This window comes from Poecilia mexicana, unplaced genomic scaffold (assembly GCF_051168715.1).
Source record: "Poecilia mexicana isolate PSO_F unplaced genomic scaffold, ASM5116871v1 scaffold_9, whole genome shotgun sequence".
NCBI lineage: Eukaryota > Metazoa > Chordata > Actinopteri > Cyprinodontiformes > Poeciliidae > Poecilia > Poecilia mexicana.
In genome coordinates, this window is record NW_028263378.1 from 15,306,264 (window position 1) to 15,332,680 (window position 26,417).

The window sequence follows — 26,417 nt, forward strand, 5'->3', positions numbered from 1 at the left end:
GTAATATAAAGCATCTGCAGCCAGTTGTGTCCGTCTCTTTGTTACGCCGTTTCATTTAGAAAGCAAGCTCACAGGACCGGGAGGAAAAGTGGAGAAAGCAGTGAAGTTTCCACTGCCTGTGATGTTTTGGGGATCAATCTCATCTGGTTAGAGCTCGGTTTGGCTTTATGGAGATGCCGATTTTCATTTTAAGCAGAAGTTACAGAAAAACTAAAGGTCATAGCCTGGGCTGTAGAGCAGAGTCACAGGCTGATAAAGTAATTCAAGCAAACGAAACCTCAAACCAAATTTGATTTGCAAATTAGCCTGTGGCTAGAAAACTTATTTCTAAACAACGGTCGCTATGTTTTTTAACATGTAACATTGTTTAATGTGCTGTCCTTACCGAAATTAATTTGAATTGAAATGGAAATATTGAATGGACACACGCAAAGTACAGGGCACGCTTTTCATTAGGCCAACATTTTTTTGTTTTTTGCTTTGGTTTTATATAATATTCTATTTCTCCTTAGAAACTGAATTTGTGATTTTCATCATCGGTAAGCCGTTATTATCTAAACAAACAGATTAAGTTAAATAGAAAAACCTACAAGGCGAATTAAATATTTCCCCTCATTTCTTAGATACAGATTTAATCTCAGGTTCAGTACCTTCTCCACCTTGAGCTCTCCATGGTTCCGTCCATGTTTCCAGCTCAGCTCTCTGGACCCGGTGGGCTCAGTCCAGGTGTAATACACAGCTTTTCCAGCCTCTAGATTCTCCCACTCCAACTCCTTCAGAGAGCTGAGAATTCACAAACAGTGGAACAGCGACGACAGTTTAGGATGTAAAAAGATTTACAAATAAGAATAAGAGAGTTTTGAAGAACAACACAACAGAGTACATGCAACTATGAACACAGGCAGGAAAAAGACATCACAAAAGGGCAGAATATGCCATCTTAAATACCCAAAGGCTCAATAAGAATTTCCTTAAAAGTTTTACTAACAGTCATTTCAAGAAGAAAGTACACCCTCTAACAGTTCTGTGGTAAAACTACTTCAATCTTATTTCATTTAAAAAATTTTAATAAAGACGAAGACAAAATGTAAACAATTGTAAAAGCAAATATAAATCAAGGAATTAATATATAAATGCAAAATATTTTAAACCCCAGAACTTAAAGAAGATGAACATCAATGATTGCAAGTATTATCCATTTGATTAAATATGGATATTTAGCTAAATGTTCTCAAAGCAAGAAAGAAAAGGGGAAGTTCACTATCTAGAAATGGAGAAGAGAAGCAAAGGGAGGCTAGTTAATGAGAGAGAAGAACTGGGAGCAGAGGATAGAGTAATTCCCGACGCAGAATCCCATCTAGCCAGCAGAACATCTGGGAAGTCTTTGCTACCAGATAAACACAACATTAAACAGCTTTAGGTGTGTAACCTGCTCCATTTCACAAAATGTTTAAAATTAGAAACAAACTGATCATAGAACAGGTGAAACTTTGCTAATTTATAGCTAGACTTTTAATATTTATGTTCTCCACAGGAGACTCAATGATTGTGGTCAAGGATGTGAAATCACGTTGGGTGTGAAAGCAGGTTACACAGTCAGAAGTGAAACGGGTTCCTACTCTTTTCTAACTTCCCTCTCCATCCACACTCAGAACTGAGGCCAATGAACGTCTTTGACAGGAGTCAGAGCCTTTTGCTGCGCTTCAAGCTAATTTCTAACCTGATCACTTGAACTTGCTTATATTGTATCATTCATTTAACAACAAAACCCATTCATTTTTCTTTTGATACGAATCGTTAATTTCACATAACTAACTCCCATTAACTTCCTTAACAAGGGCAATCTTCAGTGGAAGGTCGATTAGGGGAGCCACGATGAGTGTAAAACATTTCTTTTATTTTACTTTTTTTCCAACTCATGTCATTTTAATTTTTTAGAAAAATAATGTTTGCGTTTCCACTAGTCATGGCCAATATTCATAATAATTAACAGAAAGAAACACTAGGAATAAAATCACTTTGTGTGTAATTAATCTTCATGACACAAGCTTCACATTTTGAATTAATTTACAGGATTAAATGAAATGTTCAATGATGTTTTGATTCACTGAAATGAACCTGTATGTGTGACTAATATTAGAATTTTTATTAGAGAATTGAAGGGTGGCTAAACTCTTAAATATGTAAGCTTTCCACTAAAAACATGTAAAACAAATATATTTTCATCCTATTCTTATATATTGTGATGCATCTGTATTTATTATGTTTTTACTTATTTAAAAAGAATAATAATCCTTTTTTTTTATAAGATCTGCTTACACATAGTGTATCTGAACCCACATAGCAATTCTTTCTTACGTTCTTTAATAGGACTTCAAAATAAATCATATTAATTTTCTTCAAGTGCCTTTTTGTTAAAAGGAAATCTTATCGGAGATAAAAGTTTTTTTATACAAACTTTATCTACTTGATTTTTTTCTTATAATGGAAAAAGTAAATGAGACTATCTGTAACGTAGTGAGTTAGCCTTGTGTCGGATCAGTGCTCTTCCATATTCATGTTCTGTCTTTAAATATTCTCAGGTGTGATCAACAATGTTTTTTTTTTCTTTTTTCAAATGGTAAAAATGAGCCTATTTACTCTCTCGGCCTGCTTCTAGAAAGGTAACTATCATGTCTCTCCTTGTGTGTTTTCATGATGCACCTTCTTTTTTGTTTTTACTCCTGAGTCCTTAGCCTGAGTTCAGAGTGTGTCAGAAGAGTTTTTACGTTTCATATTTTTCTACCTGTCCTCCTCCCCTGAGAAGGAAAGGTCAAGCAGCTCGTCAGCCACCCATGGGGCCTCTTTCCGGGTGCTGCATCGGTCACACGACAAAAAAAAAAATGCACAAATCACCATCAACAGAAATAAACACTGACATTTATTATTAATCCAACGGTTTAACGGAGATGCACCAATCAACTGGTCAGAGTTTGGGACATGTTTTTGTTTGGCAGGTCAAAGAAAAATCTTTATTTTTCTCACCCAGTAAAGCATCAAAACTAAAAACTCCAACCACTTTCAGTTAACTAGAAGTATGAACTTTGATGCGAGTGTTTAAAATGAAAGAAAAATAAATCACAGAAATTTTTCATGACTAAGGGGGATAGTTGTGGAATTACATAAATCTCTGTTGTATTTAAAGCACGATAAATGTGCTTTTATTTTACATTTATTGTGCTTGAGAAAAACCATAAATTAAATTGGTGCATCTCTATTGCTTAATAGTGCTACAAATAACCAAAATGTTTTCTTCAATCAAAACGCAGCCAATTAACAGCTGCAATGTGAAAAAAATCATACATAGAAAAAGAATATCAGGCTGAGGCAACAAACTTTGACCTAAAAGCAAAGCAACAAAATTTATTAGTAAAAAGAACAAACATCCCCTTCATGGCACTCAACCCCCTAATGTAAGTACATTACAGTACTACATGCATTCATACAATAATAAGTATTATGTTATAAATAATTTGTGAAATTTAAAATATGCAAATACAGATTTTTTACAACCATGCACTCTTTCCTTTTATATCCCAATGAAATCAACACTGGACATGCTGCAAAAACAGCTTAAGTTTATTAAAATGAACTGCAGTTCTTTATTTTTCCAGAGATGGCAACAGAGCTCTAATGTTTCCAGCCGTCACTTTAGATTTCCCACAGTTATTTTCAACCAAGCCATCAGCACAGGAGGTTGTAACAAAGTGTGAAAGCATCAACAAATCAAGCAGCGACTTGATTTACAGCCATTCATGATGTTTTAGGTGTACTAATCTGCAGCTACTCATCATGAAGGCAGTACGTCCACCCAGGCGCTTTGCACAGCTGAGCGGTTGCCACGGGAAACTAAAGGCTTTCTCAAACATGCATTAAAGAATTAAGGAAATACTCCAGATGTGCTTTTGATGAGGGAATAACATTATAACACAATGTAAAGCTCAAAATGTCGATTTTACATAATAATGCCCCCTTAAAGATCAAGGCTTTTTTGTTTGTTTCTAAAACTGCAGCTGACTCATGACTAGAAATCGATACATGAAGTGCCCACACAGACAAAAAGAGCTGGCCTACAGGCAAAGTTTAGTCAGGAAACTCTTCTATCAAACAGCAATAATTTGGAGGAAAAAAGTTGCAACTTTTGTTAGAAAGTCTAAAAAGTAAGGATAATTTTATAAACAAAAATGTGTTGAAGTATTAATGTTACAGTCATAGGTTTTGTAATCTTGTAGTGACAGCCCTAGTTCTATCATTGACTAAATATCAAGCAGCAGACGATAAAACTGTAAGGCTTAAAATGTTTTTCACTGTGTGCGTTTCTCCTGTTGTCCTACCTCTGTCTGAACTGAAGACATTCGTTTGTATGGTTGATGAGGAGGAACGGGGCCGCCCCATCGTGGTACTCAGAGAATCGAATGGTGGCCGAGTGATCGGACAGGTTTACATCGACGATGATGCCGCCCACCTTAAATAACACAAAGTTAGAAAAGAAACAAAGTCGTGGCCTTTTAATCCTCTGACTGAATGATTGTGTTTACTTACAGAGTTGTCCAGATGCAGCAACAAGCAGTTCTCTCGTTTGGTGAAGTTAATCGTCTGGGGAGGCGCTAAACATCCTTCTAATTTGATCTTCAGACGCTTGGTGTCGTTCTCGGGCCAGAAAGGAATACCTGACTAAATATGGGTAAAAAAACAAACAACAACAACAAGGCAGTTTAATATTCATAGAAAAAAAGCAATGCCTGAACACATTAGCTAGTATTACTAAACTGTTTTAACAGGTCATATTAAAATAAAAACTAATAAACCACTTTAACTTATCATATAAAATAAAAATAATAATTTGGCAAAAAAAAAATAAATAAAATTAGGACAGAAGTACTAAACTAATTTCTAAAAGAAAAATGAAAGTTTCTAAAATGCATCAGTAACCATAAAACTTCTATAAAGAATTTTTCCAATTTTTTGTATCCTATGGGAAACGCACAAACACACACACAAAAAAGTAAATATAATTTAATGTAACATGACCTTATATAAAAGCTATTAAAAGACCAGGTACTAGTGAAAAAGAAATGAAAAAGTAAGTAACTAGTTTGACCTGTTCTGGCTCTGCTTGAGTCCAGTTTTCCAGGCCCTCCTCGCAGACGAAGACCCTGTGCTTGGTGCTGTTGACCAGCATGTAAAACGGTACAAAGGTCACGATGCGGGTCAGACTGAAACTGCTTGCATCAATCTTCACTCCAACCTGGCAGCAGACAGACATCAAGCAAAATACAAGACACGGCGATGATGATGTGCAATTATTTACAAAACAAAACAAAACTTACAGAAAAATGTCGATAAATTACATAACATCTTAAAGTTGTTCAAAGAATAAATTTGAAAATCCAACCTTCAAGTTCTCAAAAATTGTAAATATAACAAAAACCAATAAAATAAAAATGTTAAAAAGGATTTTTATACAAAAATGTAATGCTGGGTTTACATCCTGCACAATCCTGGGGAAAGAAGGCTGACTTGGCAAGTGGTGACTTGAGATGTAAGGAAATTTACCATTAATATTATCAAGCTTTGTTAAAAAATATAAAAATGTCAGTAAAGCATTGTTAAAGTGAAGTCAGCAGCATAAATGTTAATATCAGTAATATTAGCAGCTTTAATAATATTCTCAATATTACACTAAATTTACAATAAATTCTGATAATTCTCCTTTGCTAAATAATATGGACTAAACACATAATGCTCCCATCACTCAGATTGTTTATGCTTATGAGTGCATAAATATGTTTTTAAGCTCAGAGAATGGCATATTGTCGTTAAATTACCACTTTATTAACGTTAGCGGGACATTTCTCATCTGATAAAATCTTTATGTTTGAAATTCAACAAATAAAACAAAGACTTACCAGATAGTCTTTATATCTGCCTTTACATTTCACATCGCCATGGCTACCAACTGTGTCGAGAGAGAAATCGTCTGACAGCTCGCTGTCTGAGATCATGAGGCGAACCTGAGAGAGGGGGAATAAAAAAATCTCATTTAGTAAAGCAGGAAAGCAGCAACTCTTCTGACAGGTGGGAGTATTTGTAGCTAAATAAAAACCGATGGGTTAAACTTGCTTTGGCATGAAGGTGGGGCTTATGTGATGTCACACCAATGTGTGTAGCAATGTTCCTTGACGATGCATTAAAAGTAATATTACAGGTCACAACAGTATTGGAAAACACAATACTGAATAATGTAGTCTTTTTTTTATTCCTACCTTATTGTTTCTCAGAAAATTGCGAGGCTTGAAGGAGAAGAGAAGCGGCATGTCGTAGTCTAAAGGGTGTTTACGGTGAATATCATCAGCCTTGTACTGCAGCAACCTCCCTGTTTTATTCACCATCCAGTATGGAGAGTGGATGGCAACAACAGTCTGACCAGGGTCGTACTGAACATGCACTGCAATATCCAATTCAGGCTTCTTCCTTTCAAACCCATCTCCTACGTCTTCCTCATTGACGCGTAGAGACTGGAACACAATGAAGGTGATATCCTCCTGCTCACTCTGGAGTCTGCAAGACAACAAGTTATTTTGACTTAGAGGAGAAACAGTGACCTCGGGTTTGAAGGTACAAATAAATAAAAGATGCAGGTTAGACCTGTATTCAGAGGACCAGTCCTGAGCCAAATAATCCAGGAGCCGGAGATCAAGACTTGACTGGTTGATGACTGCAGTGTGAAGCTGAGCGGAGTGGCCTGGACCCAGCCTAACTTCAGGGCCACTGTCCTTACTCCCCTGTTGGTAAAAATTAATTTAATTAAAGACAGGCACCAAAGAGTCTGATAAGTTTTAAATTTCTTTAAATCGGGACCCGATCTGTTGTTTTTTGAGATCTTTTGGCCTAGTTCATGTTGTAGGATTGGTTCTCTTTAATTGATTTTCTGTTTTTTTTTGTTTGTTTTTGTTTTTGTTTCACTTTATTAAATGATTCACATTAAACTTGATTCTGCAAGTCTGACAAAAAAATCAGCTCTATCTAGTAAAGTTAAGCTTAGCTGTGTAAAAGTGCTGGCACATCCAACCTTTAATTTGTAGGCAACGGGGTAAGGCAGCAGATTGCGGAGCAGGACAGAGGGCCAGAGGTGAAGCACAAAGGCAATGTCACAGTTTTCTCCGACATCTCCTGTCTCCTTGCACGTCACTGTGTCTTTCACTGGCACCATGTTGATCGTCATCATGACGCCAGAATCATCTCCACGACAACGGCACGTCCGCTGCAGGCGAGTATCTGGATTATGGTATAAGAAGTCCTCGTAGCTGAAGCCCTCTGACACGTCAAACTGTTTTCCGTCTTCCTCGGTGGTCTCCTCTGTTATCGGCTGCAGGCTCAGCTCAGACCTGAGGAGGGCAACAGAGATTAGAAAGAAGAGATGATTGTGAATGTGAAGGGTGGTTGTGGTTTGGAACTCACCTGTATGAATCCAGTGGTACACAGAACTCCTCAGTTGGAGAAGCTTTTCCCAAACATGTCGATCCCTCAAAAACGTTGAATGGTATCGTGAAATGATTGATAATCTGCAAAGAATATGGAAAATAAAAAATAAAAAAATCACAGACGCACAATAAATTATGGTCTCTTGTGCATTTGTATGTGATTTTCTAAGATTGACATGAATTATCTGATGAAAACAGCTAATTTTCTCTTCTTTCAAGGTACCTGAAACGGAGAGCGGATCTTGATGTATTTGCTGCCCTCCACAGAGGAAATCTGACAGATGAGGAACCGAGTGACTCCTGAGTTGTTGTGCCTGACACTGTACATACCCCGTCCCACTTTGATCAGAGGGATCACACTGGTGGAAGTGTGGCCCTCTGGAGCTAAAAACATATAAAAAAAAAAAAAAAAAAAAAAGAGTTATTTTTTTAGATGCTAAAAGTCAGGATAGAGACAATAATACATACTGATTTTTTTTTTCTAATTAGATAAATGGACTCAATAAGAAGGAAGATACAGGTATGAAATATTGTATTTTAAATTGTTTGTTTTTGTCTAATGTGTCGCCTTTAATAAATAAAGGATTTATTTATTAAAATAAATCCTTAGGAATAAATGTAAGTGAACCTCCTAAATAAGACATTGGAGCCACTAATTTAATCAGATTTATGTGATCGAACAAAACAAGGTAGAGCTTAGCTGTCAAGTGGAAGACAAATTATACATGGTGCAAAGATTTTTCTAAATACATTTATGAAAAGTGTGCAATATTCAGATATTAGACAAGTAGAGTGGGTGAAGAAATACTGGAAAAGTGATGCTACCACTTATTGACACAATTATTTCTAGTTCTGTGTGGCTCTATCAAAGATTCCTAATAGAAGTTTGTCTGTGACTTGACAAAAGGTGATATTAACTTTGTTGCAAGGTGTGAAGAAACATAACGATAAGAAACACAAAGTCGACCTGAGTTTAAAAAAATACAACTCATCCAGATCTAGAGTAGCAGGAAACTCACTAGGCTCTATGTAGTAGTCTTTTTCACTCAGCGAGGTCATAGCTGAGAACTGATCCGACTGTGTCGTGACTGAGTAGTCCATCCCAAGGCTTTCGCCATCCTGCAGGCTCACAGTGTGTCCATTGCTCTGCTTGCCGACGGGGGAAAACATCTGACTGTGCCGCACAGAGACAGGAAGACCCAGCCTGTTTTTCACCACAAAGGGAGCTTCATCCTTTTGAAAACACTCTGCAGTCTGCTTGGCAGCTTCTGCAAAGGCCTAAAGAATGAATCAGATAAGGGATCACAACACAAGCGTAAGCAGGCGACAATGATGGAAGCCTTTCTCTGCTTCTCTTACTGTGCCCAGGTTGTTCAGCATGGTGAGTCCACACTTGGAGAGCGTGATGTTAAGCTGGTCTTTACTGCTGATGGTAGTTACTGTCCTATAGTCTGGAATGTTGTAATCCACTTCATCTGACAAAGTAGGGCTATTCACTGGCTTCTTCTTCATCTGGTAGCAAAACATTTAACTGTAACTGTACAGCACAGTATGTGTGTATATGTGGATTTACTTTGACTGGATTGTTCCCGCTACCTTCAGGTTTAGAGTCCAAGGTCTGAAGCGTTCGCTTGTCTCATCCTCCAAGGGCTCCAAGAGCGGCTCCCAGACGCCGAGCATCTCATTGTAATAGTGAACCTAAAAACACAACAAAAACTTTCAGAAAGTTTTAGATGAGTATTTATCACAGAGAAATAGTTTTATTTCTCTTATTTTACCTCCAGGGTGAGCTTGCTGTGGAGGTTAATGAGTGTGGACCAGTTCTTCACATCACCGTGAAAGGAGGACTTGGTGAGAAGCATTGGGATGGTGAGGTGTCCCACTCCAGCTTCCAGAGTCACACAGATTGAACCTATGGTCAACTGCGAACACAAAGATGGTAATACAGCATTCAGCTCCAACTTTGCATATTTATTTTGTGTTTAAAGCAACAACAACAACAAAAATCGTCCAGAAATAGCCAAATTTTTGAACAGATCAAGATCTGAGGAGAGAGATGAATAAAATAGTCTTATAAAAATCAAATAAGCTTAGTAATGCAAGTCATAAATACCTTTAAGGACTCTCCCTGTGGAATGAGTGGCGTTAGAGACTTTGTGTCTTCATCCCCCTCCTCTTCCAAGAACCAAAGCTTGAGCTCCTTCCAGTGTCGTTTCTCCCACAGGTTCACGGGAACGGGACTCTCCTGCTCCTCAGGAGTCTCAGCCTGCGGCGTCAGCGCTGACTGGATGGTGATCACAGTGTTGATGATGACAGGAGATACCTGGGAAGACAATTATTACACAATGAGAAGAATAAAAACTGCTTCAATATTCCTGTTTACTGGAGAGAATAAAGGCATTAAAATAACTTCAGGGGGTTTCATTATTTCATGTAAAATGTAAAAAAAATAAAATAAAAAAAAAAAACAGTGTTTAGCTTTATAACACTAGGAAAGTGGATGTGAAACAAGACATATTCTCACCAAGTACAGAGATATTTCAAAAGGCTATGTACTTTTGAAATGAGGAAAATGTTTGAAGAAAGTAGAAACTTTCATGATTTTGATTTGAGGGAAAAAAAACAAAACAGTTTGTGACACTGCAAATGAAATATGCACCTTTAGAGAGAGAGCATTAATCTCAACCTCCATAGCCTGAGGACCTGCTGCAGGCTGAGAACTCCGATAGTGAACCTGACACGGCTGGAGGACGGTGGTCACATTGTTCTTCCTAATCTCTCTTAAGAAGGGGCATGCCACAACCTGAACACACATAAATACTGAAGTTATTTATTTGTAATCTGAATATGAATGGATTCATAGGAAATATATAAACCTTTAGATCTTTGATGGAGGCGGTCATTGTTGACTCTGCTCCACTTATCATCGACACTTCACAATATGTGGTCATCACCAGGGCGGGGGCGTCGGCACGCGTCAGGTCGGCAACAAACACGATCTCTGGGTTGCGCACGACAACGGTCATCTCCATCTTTGACACCGGACCTGCAGCTGTACCGGAGAGCAACAAATATCAGCAATACAACACTGGCTAAATCAAGGGTGGAGAATTACTTTAAATATCTTCAAAACAAACTGAGGAACTTATCATATAAAGGATTCCAACACATACATATAAAAATGTTATATTTTTCTAGTTTCAATTCTCTCTACTTCTCAAGTGCTTTACATGCATTGGATGGAAAAATAAAAATCTTTACTCTGAATTTATGCCAAATGTTTCTACAGCAGGCAATGAAAAAGGGAGGAGCACAATAGGGAGAGAAAGACAAAAAGAAGAAACGAATGACAAGAAAGGAAAGGGGCAGGTCAGAGAAGTAAGTCAGTCAGAAAGAATGAGCAGTTCAGCTAAAGAGATGATGACCCGACCTCGCCTCAAGGTTCCAGCAAGTCAGATTTAAGACTTAAGTATTCAATTTTAGCTTAAATGAAATTTAATACTGAAAAACTATGGGGGGGGGGGGGTGATTTGGGTAACGCAATAAACAAAAACTTTTGCCAGACAGAAAAGTCCCGCAAGAAAAAACAAACAAACAAACAAAAAAAAAAACAAACAAAAAAAAACCGATAAGATTAAATAGTCCAGCCAGGACAAAATTTAAGACCTGTGATTTAAGCCCAATTTATATATTTTTTAATTTAAGACATTCCAAGGTCTTAATTTTGGATGCATCACTTTATGACTTTTTATGCAAGATACATCGACACCCTGTCAAGACACAGAGATACATAAAACTTGTGCATGAAAGCAAAAGTCCATCCAACAGGCCAGCTGTATGATTGACTGGCAGAGTTTTAATTCCCCGGTCCATAAAGTGTTATGATCTACCAAATATTGCATCCTGTAATAGCGAAGTTGCACACACTTGTATGATGATGAATATCATTGATATAATCTGCAGCTGTACTGTGTGGTAACAGAAATCAGAATTGGCAAAAAAAAAAAAAAAAAAAAAAAAACCATAGTTGATGACAGACCAAACTGACAAAAATCACTAATAAATACTGCTTATACGTCAGAATAACACTGAAATTGTTTTAACAGATCAACTCACCCGAGTCTTTAGACGTGACGGAGGAGTTAATGTTCTTCTTTTCTCCACCACCAGTACTGCTTTTGGCTTGTGGCCCCTGAGCAAAACCCTGCTTGGTGGCTTTGAGAAAAATATCCGCCACTGTGAGCAGGAACTCCATGCTGGCACACAGGTACACATCCTGTACCACTGTGTCTATGTTGGTACCATCAAGCCCCTGTCGGTAGTTCACCTCCACCATCATGTTCTGCTCGGCACCGGGCCGCAGTTCCATCATCCTGGAGGACGACATAAGACATGTGGTTTGGGTTTCCACAAGTTACTGTGATTAGAGGAGCTCAATGAAGAAAAAATGGCTTCAATTTTTTTAAGTCTTTATGGTAATTACAGTTCACTAGTTTCTCCATCCTATTTATTGTTATTCCTTAGATAACGTTATAATAACGTAATTACAGATTAAGACACTAACTGGCAATAAAATATCTCAGTTTATTTTCTCAAACCTTGAGGTAACCATCTTGATTCTTGGTCTCTTGTCATCTAGGAGGCACGTAGAGAGTCGAACCGATGCCTTCATGGAGCTGTCAGAGAACATGTGGACAGAAGTGGAGATGGTACCCAGAGTAAACTCTGCCAACTTCAGCTGTTCATCATGGCAGTCTAAGTGTTGTATCTATAAAACAAATCAAAGCATGTTGTTTAAATTGGGATCTTGGTTCACATTAAATTACAAGAGAGATAAATAGAGAATTTATTAGAGATGCACAAAGGAATCTGCACAAGATAATTTTCAGTTTGATCAACCTGAACCAGTGACTGATCCACCTGAATCTCAAAAATTCAATCTTTATCCAGTCTGTAAATGAAGGACGTCCAAAGTGTAATCAGATGTAATTGTTTTCATGTGTGTATCTGTGTCTACATACCACATTTTCATTAGGGGTGAACAGAACCAGCGTCATGGAGTCGAACTTAAAGCTCAGCTTGAGCGTTGTCTTGAGCTTGCTGTGTTTCTGGGTCTCGACCACAGCAGCTATCACCACCGTGTTGCCTGCTGTAACGTAAATATCGCAACGGGTTAAAACGGTGAACAGAAAATAATATTCACCCTCTCAGATTTCAGAATTTATCAGGGGATCTTATGATGGTGACAATATCCTACCTAACCGATCGTGCAAATGCTCATAATGTTAACATTTCAAATCAAGTTTATTTATTTACACACGACACAGCGTTCTTAACGACATGTACTGCACTTGCCTGTTTTTAGGGACTTATAACTCAAGTAAGCAGATATTTTTTAAACTGTTACACTTTCAGAAACAATGGCATAATCTCACAGCTGGTAGGTCCAGTGGTTCCTGAGCCCTGGGACTCTTTGTTGGACACAGAATCAGAGGAGTGGTCCGGCGTGGGCAGAACAGCTGGAGGCTGAACAGCTTCGGACTTCTCTGACAGATTCTCGCTCAAAGTCCTCAGGACAACAATCATGTCATCCTGGCAGAGGATCAGCTGTCAGGAGCAAACATGGAACATAATCAAACAGAAAACATTTTAATAATTCATATTTTTCAACGTAAGCTTGAAACTGATGGGAACTTCTGAAATAAAGTATATTCACCTTGTGTGAATATACTGAATTATGAATAATTAATTTTTGATCAATTATTATTTGATGCTTACACTCATAGGCTTTAGATGAGCAGTGATCTCTACATCAGGGATGCTGTGGTACCAATTGGCCGAAAGATTTCGTTGGATTTCCAGGTCCAGGCTGACTGGCTTCAGCAGCTGAGTCTCGCCTTCGAATTTCCCATTTTTGTAAGTGGTTCTGAAAGCAAAAGCATCACAACAGTTCCTTAAAATGATGAATAAAAAAATACCGGATGTGTGTAAACTCCATCTGTGGGCAGTCACACTTTCGGCTCAGACCTGTACATCTTGAGGTCAGTCAGTTTCACGGTCATTTTATCCACAACCGGCGGGATTGCAGCGTCGCCCTTAAACGGCTGCTTGATGAAGCGGTTATTTACGGACAAGAAGCCAAGATCGGCAACGATGACGTTTGAAGAGGAGGAAGACTGGGGGAGGAAAATCACAGGCGCGTTGAAGTGGACGTCGAGAGCGATTCGAGTGCTTCTCTCTGCTAGCTCCTTCACACCAGAGGCTGCCTTTTCTGCAGCCTGAACCGTCACCTCAGCGAGGGCTTCTTTCGCCTCCTGGAAATTATTAATGAATACCTGAAAGGAAGAATAAGTGGAGAGTAACTTTAAATCCAGTAATGATGCTCTAGTCGAACCCAAGATCAGTTCAGAGTGAAGTGATCCTTACCAGAATGGAGGAGACAAACTTGTTGAGGAAAATGACCTCAATGCAGCCGACTTCCAGTGTGACAGACGTGTCAACTTTAGACATGTCGAGGTAGGCGTCTCCTTCTGTTGCCCCTGTGTGGTTCAACATCCTGAAGGCAAAAACTTGCTTATCTGCAATAGAGACAGCCTGAAACGAAGGGAAATATAACGGAAAAGATTTACATAAAACTGTATAGAAGGAAACTGTAAGTAATCAGTGACCTACAGGGGACAAAGTAGATGTATAAGAAGAAGTGAACTGAAAAATTTGCAATTCAGTCGGCCTGACAGTACAGCTATGGAGAGAAATGAGCTGGTGACAGAATTTAGGCCCTGTGTAATCTCAGGTTAAAACAGGTGTAATCTCAAATTACGCCTGTTTACCATAATAATTTAAAATATCCTGAGAGATTTATGTTCATGCTTCTCTATAAGAGCAATACAGAAATAAAAATACCAGGAAAGTCAACTACAGCATGTACCTTCTTGTATAAGGCATCCTTGTTGCAGTCCAGGATCACAATGCTCTTTAGGTTGGCTAGGATCTCCATGTTCTTCTTCCTCATCATGACATCAGTAACCAGACCTGAGGAGTCAAGACAATAACACACTGAGAACAATTTATTTGCAAAAGCAAAACCAGAAGATAAGAAAGCTAAGCTAGCTGAGTCAACAGAAAACTTGTAGTAAATTAATAAAAAGAAAACAAAAAGAAAAAATCTGTACCTAAAGAGGATTTCTCGTCATCTGATACAATAAAACAAATTTAAGGAAGGCATTTGGATTTAAGGAAGGCATCTGGAGTACTGCTGTGTAATGCAATTTCTCACATACCTTCAATACTTATCTCTGATATCCGAGCTTTCTGTCCCCGAATGAACACCTTCAAGCAGCGCAGATCGGCTCTCACGCGAAGATTCACCACGTCTGCAAACTTTGAGCTTTTAGAGGCTGAAAAAAGAAGATCGAGGGATTACAGAGGGAAGCCTGAACACTAAAATGAAACAAACACTTGGCGATACTTTCAATACAGCATATGAAAGATATTCAGCAATATTTTTTTTCAGCAATATTTTTTTCTATATTTTTTTCACATTACAATGTGTAAAAGTACATACTTCTTTTCTTGGTTACAGCTGTTTCCCCCTTCTTCTCCTCCTCTTTCCCTGCCTCAGCCCCCTCTTCCTCTGGGATGGTGGGCAGCTCCTCTGGCCCTCCTTCCTTCTTACTGGATGGAGGAAGGAGGTTACCGAGGAAGCTCATGGTGTTGAGGAGAGCCTCCGTGTGCAGATGAACGTCCAAAGACGAAAACGTCACCTGACAAGGAGACAGTTTTAATCAAGAATTTTGATAAAATGACAAACTCTGTAATAAGGGGACAATTTATGCTCAAAAATTAGACATACACCAATCAATCAACCAGTTTTAATTTAACGATCAGCAGATCAAATACTGATGAAAATCCTTTTTTTTTTCCCTGTTTATTAAATGGATCAAACCAAAAAGTGCCAGTTTTTAAGCAGGTTAATGAGCACCGTGTTCTCATTGCTCGTTATTTTTGGCTTTGGTGCAGATCAGATGAAGGCATACAACTATGTGATAATTGTTTAAAATTATGTCACTTCAGATGAGATAATCTTGCAATTCTTTTCATTTCTGATGGGTGTCAAAATTAACTTTTATGGTCAATGTTTACATTTAGCTGTTTAATGAAAGTGCATCAAAACTTGAGTTCATAACTGAGCATTTTGAACATATTTACTGTATAACATTTGAAAACAAATGTTTGTCTTCTATTTATTTCTCACCTTAATGAGTTGCTCTGTGTTGTTATGCTGAGACTTAAACTCAGGACCATTTTTATCCGCCTAGAAGGAAGACACAATTAATAACAATATTGTTTATTACTGTTTTGAACATACAATTGAAAACAGATGTTGCACACACTGTATAATAGGACACAATTTTTTTTTTTAATTACTAAATCAGTCTCATTTTCCAGTCTCATTTGTGACTACGACAATTAAATTTATTTGGTAAATAGATTTTGAAATGTACTTGTTTTTATTCAGATGTCAACGTACAGGATCCTTAATATTTGGTAAAATTTGTTTTGTAAGCTGTATAACTTTGGTAACATGTTTTGGTTTTCCCTCCACAAACGTCCTACTCAGCAGGCTGGAAATTTGTTTGACAGAAAAGTTTAGTCCAATTTAAATTCAGACACTAAAAAGAAAAGGTTGAGTCTCTGTATACCGTGTATGTAAACATCTGGCTTCAACTGAATTTATTCTGCTTTAATGTGAGTGGAACAAAGTACTTTGATATACTCCAAGGTGAGAAGGTCAACTTCTGAGTTGTCTAAAGTGGTGATCAGCTGGACTTGCTTATCTTCAGAATCTACACAGAGGATTGAAACAAAGCATCAGATAACACTATAACTAATATCTAGTTGTTAGTTTTGACATAAAGTTGAGTGAATCATTTACTGACCCATGTATTCGGGACACTTCAGGCAGATCTCGCGCAGGAAGGTGTTTGACATCATGTCGAAGGTGCGCAGCGTCAGCTCAGTGCCCAGACCCTCGATGTCCAGTTGGAGAACGACGATCTCCTGAGCTCCAGACAGACGACAGAGCTGAACAGACAACTGAAACATGGAAGAACAAACGAGAGGACAAAGAAGACATATGTTAGACAAATAACACCAACCTTTAAAAGGTGTCTTACAAAGCCAGGGCGACGTTCAAGAATAAATATTCACTATAAGCATGCAAGATTACTGGTACAGGAGAAAGTAATGGAAAAATTGTTTTGCAGATTTACTATATAAGGCGTTATCTAGCAGTTCACATTAATTTAAGAATGTTCTAATCATGCACCTGCTTTTTACCAGTGTTGAATGTCAATTATTATAAAACTTCTCTGTAACAAAAACCTCAAATTACCTAATGGTTTTGCAAAATCGTTTTTACCTCATTGATCTCGAATCTCATAATGAAGTCAGTCATGTTCTTCTGAGGATCTTCTTTGATGAGATTCGTTCTTTTGCTTAAATCGGCGTAGCGCAGCGGCATGGGATTGTCCGGGAAGAACGCCTTCTCTCCAATCGGAGAGCTGGGGGCGTCATAGAACAAATCTTCCTGTGACCCTATCAGATTTACAAAAAAAAAGAAAACTACATTAGTCAGTTAAATTATATTTTTTTTTACATAGTGTGGAACAGGTTCACCTTTATATACAGATGGTAATGTAAGCTGGGATTTCAGATTTTGTTGTTTTTTTTTCATGTAAAGTGAAATCTGCTAGAGTAACTTGTTGCGTCAGAGTATGATGTTGCTAATTGTTCAGGAGTCTCCTGCTGTGTCTCACCCAGAGAGGCGATGCTGATGGTCTCACAAGACTCAAAAATGATCGAGGAACGCTGGTCGACTAAACTCAGGTGTTTTCTCGCAGCGAGCTGAGGAGTGAACGACTGCTTCGGCTGAGGAAGCAAACGCATAAAAAAAATCGATCGGGCTCATCTCAATAACAGGCTAGTTATTAAAAAATGACAGCAAAGACTTTCCCAAAAGAGTTAGTGTTCCCCCCAGGTAGCTGATTTTCTCTTACCCTTGTAGTTGAAGCGGTGCTGCGGGCTGCAGGTCTGCTCTCAGGCAGTGGGATGCTGTCCACCAGCTCCAGAACACTTCGGAGTTTGTTGTCAGAAATTCGAAGCGACAACAGCGGGAGTTCACCAGACATTTTATACCTAAAACACAAGAATTGTAACAAAATTACACAACCTGCAGCCAGACTGACAGTGTGGTTGACAATTTAGCAATACATAAAATATATTTTATTTTCCTGCAATCTTGTAATTCTGCACTGTTTCCTGCTGCCGGGTTTAAATATAATCTTATCATCTGTGAGCACACAACAAACAACAGTTCACCTTTTTACTGTATAGCGAAGAGAACTGCACACTTACTTTGCCATACGTGTGTCGGTCACAACCATGGCTCTGCTGACAACCACTTTCATATCCACAGGCTCCAGAATGTGGAGTGGAGACCGTTTCTGTTTGCGAGCTCTTTTCCAGTCACCATCTGCAGATAATCACAGCCTCTTTATTTTTCTCCTGATTCAACACATATGCTATGTATAGTAAGCTGTTCTGGTTTTGTAGGGTAAGAGAAAAAGCTGATATTCACTGATTAAGAAGAGTGACTGTGTGTTTCACATCATGGCTTTACATGTTTTTCAGAACTAAAAATATTTTTAAGCAGTGGTGTAACATACACCCCTTAAGATTTTAAAGTCACTGTTTTGAACATGTCTGGTGTGTTTTATGAAATATAAAAACATCTACATATGTCTCTTTACTCTATTAAATATTTAAAAACATTTTATTTTCAACTCTGTGACCAAAATTCGATTTTACAAATATACAATGGGTCTCGAGGGACCAGCGTTAATAAACATAGACAACACAGTGTGCATACTTTCCTATAATGCACTACAGAACTTAGGTTTGACATTTGCACACTGTAAACCCTGGAACTAGCTGGTCTTTTATCAGACAGTACAGGTGTACAGCCGCATGTCTGCAGAAACAAACACTCACATGGCATTTGGGGCTCTTTGGATGCTACAGGCAGCTGGGTTTGGACTTTATCATTATCTGTATCTTTTCCTTCCAAATAGTCAAGTTAATGTATGTAACCTCATTTAAGCCAAGATAGTGGCGGAGCACAGAAACAGATGGGGGAGGGGCAGTGCTTCGTAGACCCGAAGCAGATTCTGAATCCACTGGCACATTCTCTGATACCTTATGTAAAAGGACTTTCAATTGTAGGAACTTTTAAAGGGTAAATGTAAAACGTTTTAAAATGGTAACTTATTAAAATGTTGGTATATCCTGATATATGTGACTGGAAGATGACGAATGGTGACGAAATGAAGGATTTACTTGTTTCTGCTGTGAGTACCTGGTTTGCTGTAAAGCAGCTGCAGGCTGCTGAGCTGAACATCGAAGTGGTCGTACGCTCTGGACATGATGTCTTCAATTTTGCTGGAACACACTGACAGCTGCGGCAGATCCTTCTTGCGCAAACTGGACATCTAAAAGCCATAGAAGAGGAAGTTCAAATCTGCTCTTTCAGTCACATTTACTCAGCTTTAGTTTTTTTTTTTTTTTTGACATCTTCTGACCCTGAAATGACCAAGATCCAAAAGCATAATGTTCTGGGTTCCGTCGTAAAAGCCGGTCTGTGGAATGATGACGTAGGAGGCCATCAAGTTCACCTTCAGGTCGAGAACTTTCTGAGTTTCGATCACGTACAGTAAACCTAAACGATGAAACAATCAGTTCATTACTCACTGCTCAAAGCTTAAAGAGTTGAAAAATAATGTAAAGGTAGTTTTGATTCATACTGCTTTTTTTATTACTATGAAAAAAATGTTATGGATAACTAGAAGGAAGGAAAGATGGATTTTATTAAAAATGACAGAACAAATTTAGTATTCAGTGTCCTGTACTTGGAAATATTTACATGACTCAACACAATGAGGTTTTGTATTATTCTTATGTAAGAGAAATGGAAAAGAAAGAATGATATATTTGTTTATTTGGTTAGTTTAATGTTAAACTAACTGAGTTAGTTTTTAACTAAACTAACATTAACTAAACTAACTAACTAATGTTAAACTAACTCAGTTACACCCCCAAATCAAGGGGGTGTAAGATGATGTACAGTTTTATGGAAGGAAAAAAGAACAGACTTAATGAAGGAAAGGAATGTAGGATGGAAGGAAAGAAAGAAGGACAGAATGCTTGACTGATGGATGTAAGTGTTGAATAAAATAGGGAAGGGTTGAAGGTAGAAAAGAAAAACTGAAGGATTGAGCAAGGAAGTAAAGAAAGCAGGATTGAAGGATGAATCAGAGTGATGATGTGATAACTAAATGAAGAACATAAAGACTGAAGAAACGATTGGATGAAAAAAGAAAACAATAACTTGCAACAGCCAGAAGATAACATTGTAAAGAAAATAAACAGGAATCATATCATCTGAATGCTGTTTGTTCAATGCTTAGACATGCTTAGTGCCTGTAGACGCCACAAACACAAAATTCAGCTGAAAAAAAAGGAATGAAAACATGCAACCATCAGAGAGCTGGGATCAGGCTATTCCCATATATTTGTGAATATATGTGCGACTCACCAGTGGCAGTGCGGTCTCTGAACTGCTCCAGTTTCATCAGGGTGGCATTGGTGAGCTCATCCAGCTGCAGGTCATCTGGAGGCCTGAAGAACTCTGACATGTTGTTCACCGTTATCTACACAAAAAGACCAAAAGCACTTAATAAACAGACTTATTACACTACCTGACAAAGGTTTGAATACATCTTGAACTGTTCCACATGTTCTCACAATAAAATGACTGGCTTCAATGTTGAGTATTTAGGATTTTCTGTGATACATCAACACAAGGCAGCAGATAATCTCAAAGTGGACGGCAAAGGATCCATGGCTAATGAAAATGGCTTATAAATAAAAATATGAAGTGCAGCAAAAATCTGCATTTGGGCCTTTTTACTCTTTAAATTCCTAAATGAAATCTAGTGAACCCAATTCCTTTAGAAATGACTGCACCACTATACAATCAAATCTCTTTAATACAGTTGTTCTGTGAAAGTAACAAAGGGCCTTTTGATACAGTTTGTGAACAACCAGCATCCTGAAGAACAAGGAACAAAGCAGACAGGTCAGAAGCAAAGCACTATGCTCCATCTTCTTTCTCTTGAAAAAAAAGCCATAATGCAAAAAGTTGTGCCATGCAGAAAACCAACACAGTGCATCTTCCTGAACAGGATCATGCTGTGGGGATGTTGTTCTTCAACAGAAACAAACAAGCTGGTCAATATCAAAATTATGAGGGTAACTAAATATAGGGAAGTCCCTAAAGAAGTATTAAGGAAGAAAACAAGACTGGCCTAGTCAAAGGTCTGAAATAAATCAATTTGAGAATACGTGGTAAGACTTCAAAATTTTTGTGGACATGTGCTATCTATCCATCTGCATGCAAAACCGGTAGAAACATACTCAAAAACACTTGCAACTGTAATTGCAGCAATAGGTGAACCTACAAAGTGTTTAGTCAGGAGTATCAATCGTTATGATTCCACTTCATAATTATGCATTGCTTTATGCTGGTGTGTCACATAAAATTAATTCACATTTCCGGATAAGACGTAACAGCATGGGAAAAACCATAGGTGACGGTAATGATGTTGCACGCACACACACACACACACACGCGCCACACCAGCAGTCTGGAAAGCATCACTCACTGCATCATAGATGATCTCCAGTGGTTGTGACTCAACGTGGAGCCTCTGGTTGGCGCTGTCATCCAGCGGGTTGGTCTCAAACAGGAAGCAAAGCAGTGGGGTTCCTGCTCCTGTGGCCGCCTTTCTTGATGAAAGGAGGGTCGGTGCCGGACGCTTAGCGGCCAGACCAGTGACCTCAAACAAACTAAGCTGGGCTGTGACTCTAATAAAAAAGGTCCAACAGAAAAACGATCTGATCAGGCTTTCAGATAAATTAAAATCACAGAAAGATAATTTGAAGTAGAACAAATACAAATGAGAACAAAATAAAAGCTTTCACTTACTTAATGGCTTGTGCTCCGGGTCTCTGTGTGAGTGTGGACTTGAGCTCCCCCACAGTCAGTTTGATGATTTCGTTTTTGTCCTTCTCGTCTTTGATGGACACAGACAGTTTTTCCATGTGGAAATTGACCTTCATGTCCTCAAACTAAAAGCAATGGGATAACAGTTAAGATTTTTATCAAGGATGCACACGTTACTGTCAGTCTCCAGCTGCTCCAGTTTTAACTGCAGTCGCTTGATTAACGTTTAACTAAAATGATTGTGCTAGTTTAGAAGAGTGTTTCTTCTCTGGTGCTTATGTTAATGGTAAAAATATTAAATTTGACAATAACCAAGTGGCATTCAGGCTGAATAAAGACTGTACAAAAACTAATATTTACTCTAAAAGGTGAATAGGAAATAAACAATCACATGTTACTGGTTCAATGTCCCATTGTAATATTCATTTTTAGAGCTTTAAATTTAACTTGAGAGAATTTAAATGTAATTTGAGAGAATTTGAGAAACAGATGTAACATGTTTAGATGTTACATGCTGAGTCTGTCTTCATCTTAACACACACAGATGCTTATAGCATTATTTTACAACTATTTGAATTTTTTTTCAAAAGAAGTTGAATTTGACAACTGTTTGAAAAGGGCTGCTAACACACTTAGCTCTCTAAGGTAAGGGTTAGGGTTAGTAGTTTTGATGTTCTTCTGAAAAAGCCCAACCATCACAAACAAGTGAGGTGATTTCAGAGGGAAGTGACTCACGTTCTTTGGCAGGTTGGGGTTTGCTGCAGTTTCACTGTATCCGATGGCAGTGTAAAGTTTGGCTTTCTCATCCACAGTAAACAACCCATCAAATGCTGACACAAAGAAAATGAGAGACAAAATGTAAGAAGGCAGTGGCATTAAAAACAAAATCCTTACAGACAAAATTATATATGTGACACTTTTGCCAGGCTTCTAACTTCAACTTCTGTTCCCCTCCACTGCTCTACTCAATGTTTGGTTTTGAGACTTACTTCCAGTCTTGACCTCCTTGTTCTGTGCCTCAGCTTCTCCTCCCCAATTCCACATCCAGCTAAACCAACCCTGAGACTCCTCCTCCTCCATCTGTTTCCCTGGACGATAAATGCGCAGTCCTGCTTTGCTCGCCTGCGGAAAAAGCATAATAAACTCTGAAACAAAACCAAATTTATAGTCTATGTAACATTGCTCTTCAGTAGGACCAAACAGAGTTGCTCCTACTGAAGCAAACAGTAGGAGCTGTTTGCTGGTGGTCATGATGTTAGGCCTGATGAGTGCATGTGAGAAAATCTACACGTCAACAAGAGGGAGTTGCATCAAGTGTCTCACACGACCGGAAAATATTTCTCTAATTTTAGAGTCTAAGGAAGTTTGATAAAGCAGATGATCACAGCTGCAATGAATTAATGGAAATTCCAGCATAGATACAGATTGTACCCGTCAGAAAATGACAAATATAAAAAAAAACCAGGTTCTTACCTCCACTTCAGCTTGTTGTCTCGCCAATGTGATGTTGAAAATATCTAAAGATTTCTGTGTAGCCTGGGCATAACGAAAAGCATCATAATTAAAACTCTTTTTAATCTAATTATTGCAATAAATAAGCATTAATCAAATGTTATTTTTTAAATAAATTGTGATAAACTAAGGCAACAACTCAACAAAAAAGAAAAAGAATGTATGAGCATCAACTATACATCAAAAAATTACTCAGCTGTGCATTTTATTCTACGAAGACAAAGCTTGAAGTTTTCCTCAAGCAATCCCCGATTAGAAGTTAAAAACTAATTTAAACGCAGTTCATCCCTGTCCCACCTCCAGCTTTTCGAGCAGCTCCACACTGGGCTTTTTGCTGGTGATCTTCTTCTTGTAGAGCTCTCTGTAACACTTCACTGTTTCCCGGTGGCACCGGATGTGTTGCCAGGACCACATGTGGAGGTGAGGCTTCACATCCACCTCCAAGATGCCTGTGATCACATATTTCCACCTGAAATCCCGGAACATAAAAGCATTTGTGTCAGTAAAAGTAGGTGTGCAGCAGGCAGTGGTGGTAAAAAGCACTCAGATGTATTCTGACCATATGTGAGCATTTCTGTGAACGTGGACCTCAGGTCTGTACTTCCTGTATGGCAGATTTCGTGACATCATATCCACTGAGCCCAGCAGCTCCAAAATGCTAATGTACTGGAAAGACAGGAAGCCGGTGATTACAAAGCAGCAGAGAGCGCTCTCATCATCCAGTGTTGTTTACCTTAAACGTCTTTATTTGCCTTAGGATTTTCCAGTCAAATTCAACAGACCTGGCATGAATAGAGACTAACCTGAGGCTTGTTGAGTTCAATAGCCACTTCGCTGAGGTTGACCATCAGGTCCACTTTAGGAGAAGAGAAATCCACGTCTGATCTTGGATTCATTCGCAGTTTTGCATTTGCAGATATAGGACGAAAGACTGGAAACCGGCAAAAGGAAACAATTTTTTAAATTTTTTTAGCACAGTTGATTTTGTATAAATAAAGGGCATGGATTTCTAAACATATGGAACATATTTCCTCTTTTTCTCTTTTACAAGAATAATCAATTTATAAAATTTATACTAGGGGTAGAAGGGAAAATCACAAAAGTAATGTTTATGATATTTGCTTATAATCTCTGGATATAGTAGTAGTGATTAAATGTTTGTTATATACACATACAGTGCTTTCCAAAAGTGCTTATTTGTCTTAAAAGTTTTTTTTTTATTTTGGTACGTTATCACCACAAATTTTAGAAAAGTATATTTGGTTACAGTTCTGTGCTGGTCTATCACATAAAATCATTAGAGTTTGTGGTATATGTGGTACCACATATCACATGCAGACTGAAGAAATAATCTCAAAAGATAACTTTGCTAGGTTTCATCAGATGAACTGTAAATATATTACAAAACAGGAGGCAGTGGCTCACTCACTGAAGTCATGGCTGACGGGAACAGAGGGTTTGATCTCCATGCTGTTCTGTAGACATCGCTATAAAATCGGAAAACAACAGCTCTATTAATGTGATTCTTTATTTCTTTTGTACATCCTAGTGTCACATCAGTCTTTTCCTAAAGATCAAACAAAAGGTTTTCATATCATTTGCAAAAGGCATTTCAATTGTGCAAAGTCGAGCAGGTGAAGACAATCCAGTGACTCACCAGGGCCTCATTTGGACTGTGATTAGAGAAGAGAACCGAGTTGACATTCCAGTAGGCAAACAAGTTGTTCAACTGAACCAACTGATGACAGGCAAAATACAAACAACTTAGTCATGAGGAGTGACAGAGGTGTTCACTGATGATGATGCATAGAGTTGACATCTAGAGCTTTGGTCCAGAGCCCAGAGCCAATATAAAATAAGAAATGTTTCTGAGAACTAGACTGACTGGTTGGAATTATAGAGGTTAGCAAATAGTACGCAGAACAACACAAGAAGCACTTCCTAGAAATATACGTTTAAACGTGACGGAAAAAAGTTTAGTACAATTTCTTACCTTGAAGAAAAGCTTGGAGTGTTCATCTAGCAAACTGGGTTTCCAGTGATTATCAGCTGTCTGTAAAGGCATATATTATATTATATTATATTATATTATATTATATTATATTATATTATAACAAAAGAAATAACAAATTACTTGAAGGCTGAGGTTTTTAAGCGACACTCCAAATGACAAAGGGCAGTTTGGATTAGTGATCTGAGGAGACAAACACACACATTGTTATTAACATCCCTGCAAGTCATTGTAGAGAATTAAAGTTATTTTTACTAATATTTAGCTGAAATACTCACATCATCCTCATAGCGAACATGGATGTTGGAGATCTTGACCTGTAGGTTTTTGATCACTTGTGTGACAAGCTTTTCCACAAAGGTGTCCTGCTTCTCTAGCTTTGTGTTCTCTGTGAAAACACAAACAATTTTGAGTATTTGTTCTGAATATTTTTTTTCTGTCAGGTTTTACCTTCAACCTGGCAGGTGAAACTAAAATAATGACGTCAAAAACCTCTTCACTGGAACGGACCAGTTACCAATCTCAAAGTTTCCCAAGGTTTTACAAAATTATTGCTTCAAATCAACTACAAATTGTATATAGGTACAAAAGGATTTATTAATTATTGTATTCTGTTTTTTTGAGTGCTTTACACAACGTCCCAACTTCATTGGAACTGGGTTTGTATATATTTGCAGTCGAGGATTTACGTTCTGAGGTTTGTTACATTAGCTGTAAATTGCTATTATGATCTATAGCATCTGCAAAAACACAAGACAAATGCTGCTCAAACAACATGTAGCCTACATTTCTAATTAAAAGTAGTAGCCTTAAGGAGATAAGCAGCTGCATGCTGCTGCTTATCTCACATCTCTCTTCAAGAGTCGAAGTTGAACTCTGACCTTGTTCTGCAGCCTTGAGTTTTGTCTCCTCTATTCGATCGAGCTCCCTCTGACGAGCCTCCTGTAGCTGCTTCTCCTCCTTTTCTGCATCATACTTTATACCTGGAATCAAATGGCACGCCACAAAAATATTATATTAAATATAAAAGAGGTGTTATCTTACATGTCACCAAAACTGGGATAAATTATAGGGAGGTGTATATTGGGCACAAGTAGGCAGTGTGTCTGTTGAAATACTTCAGTGTTAATTAATGATTAAAACCTGATACTAAAGAATAAACTGGTTGTGGAATTTATTAATATGAACAAATAACAAGTGACTCAGAAATATTATTGTCAAGGTTTAAATATGTTTAGATGGTTTAACT

The 26,417-nt window shown here is 38.0% G+C and overlaps 1 protein-coding gene across 3 annotated transcripts in view; it reads right to left on the reverse strand.

The window, feature by feature from the left end:
* vps13a (vacuolar protein sorting 13 homolog A) overlaps positions 1-26,417 on the reverse strand; it is a 41,239-nt gene that overhangs the window by 11,736 nt on the left and 3,086 nt on the right. For 2 of the 3 annotated variants that reach the window (XM_014998254.2, XM_014998256.2), the window contains exons 5-56: positions 26,050-26,151; positions 25,447-25,556; positions 25,292-25,351; positions 25,151-25,210; positions 24,815-24,895; positions 24,587-24,644; positions 23,961-24,088; positions 23,717-23,823; positions 23,455-23,626; positions 23,119-23,181; positions 22,635-22,767; positions 22,381-22,475; positions 21,628-21,770; positions 21,305-21,506; positions 20,176-20,290; positions 19,163-19,299; positions 18,940-19,072; positions 17,940-18,057; positions 17,582-17,720; positions 17,342-17,453; positions 16,945-17,120; positions 16,463-16,619; positions 16,290-16,369; positions 15,778-15,837; positions 15,088-15,286; positions 14,804-14,920; positions 14,452-14,555; positions 13,950-14,117; positions 13,551-13,858; positions 13,302-13,449; positions 12,959-13,130; positions 12,545-12,672; positions 12,122-12,291; positions 11,640-11,896; positions 10,400-10,575; positions 10,183-10,326; positions 9,637-9,846; positions 9,302-9,445; positions 9,120-9,221; positions 8,883-9,035; positions 8,543-8,801; positions 7,747-7,907; positions 7,501-7,604; positions 7,112-7,427; positions 6,688-6,824; positions 6,306-6,600; positions 5,949-6,053; positions 5,141-5,287; positions 4,582-4,713; positions 4,374-4,504; positions 2,786-2,854; positions 651-783 (exon numbers count right to left, since the gene is read on the reverse strand). In XM_014998254.2, the coding sequence (XP_014853740.2) occupies positions 651-783; positions 2,786-2,854; positions 4,374-4,504; positions 4,582-4,713; positions 5,141-5,287; positions 5,949-6,053; positions 6,306-6,600; positions 6,688-6,824; positions 7,112-7,427; positions 7,501-7,604; positions 7,747-7,907; positions 8,543-8,801; positions 8,883-9,035; positions 9,120-9,221; positions 9,302-9,445; positions 9,637-9,846; positions 10,183-10,326; positions 10,400-10,575; positions 11,640-11,896; positions 12,122-12,291; positions 12,545-12,672; positions 12,959-13,130; positions 13,302-13,449; positions 13,551-13,858; positions 13,950-14,117; positions 14,452-14,555; positions 14,804-14,920; positions 15,088-15,286; positions 15,778-15,837; positions 16,290-16,369; positions 16,463-16,619; positions 16,945-17,120; positions 17,342-17,453; positions 17,582-17,720; positions 17,940-18,057; positions 18,940-19,072; positions 19,163-19,299; positions 20,176-20,290; positions 21,305-21,506; positions 21,628-21,770; positions 22,381-22,475; positions 22,635-22,767; positions 23,119-23,181; positions 23,455-23,626; positions 23,717-23,823; positions 23,961-24,088; positions 24,587-24,644; positions 24,815-24,895; positions 25,151-25,210; positions 25,292-25,351; positions 25,447-25,556; positions 26,050-26,151 (7,430 nt within the window). The remainder of the gene's footprint in view (positions 1-650; positions 784-2,785; positions 2,855-4,373; positions 4,505-4,581; positions 4,714-5,140; positions 5,288-5,948; positions 6,054-6,305; positions 6,601-6,687; positions 6,825-7,111; positions 7,428-7,500; positions 7,605-7,746; positions 7,908-8,542; positions 8,802-8,882; positions 9,036-9,119; positions 9,222-9,301; positions 9,446-9,636; positions 9,847-10,182; positions 10,327-10,399; positions 10,576-11,639; positions 11,897-12,121; positions 12,292-12,544; positions 12,673-12,958; positions 13,131-13,301; positions 13,450-13,550; positions 13,859-13,949; positions 14,118-14,451; positions 14,556-14,803; positions 14,921-15,087; positions 15,287-15,777; positions 15,838-16,289; positions 16,370-16,462; positions 16,620-16,944; positions 17,121-17,341; positions 17,454-17,581; positions 17,721-17,939; positions 18,058-18,939; positions 19,073-19,162; positions 19,300-20,175; positions 20,291-21,304; positions 21,507-21,627; positions 21,771-22,380; positions 22,476-22,634; positions 22,768-23,118; positions 23,182-23,454; positions 23,627-23,716; positions 23,824-23,960; positions 24,089-24,586; positions 24,645-24,814; positions 24,896-25,150; positions 25,211-25,291; positions 25,352-25,446; positions 25,557-26,049; positions 26,152-26,417) is intronic. The other variant, XM_014998255.2, reaches the window with a different exon arrangement.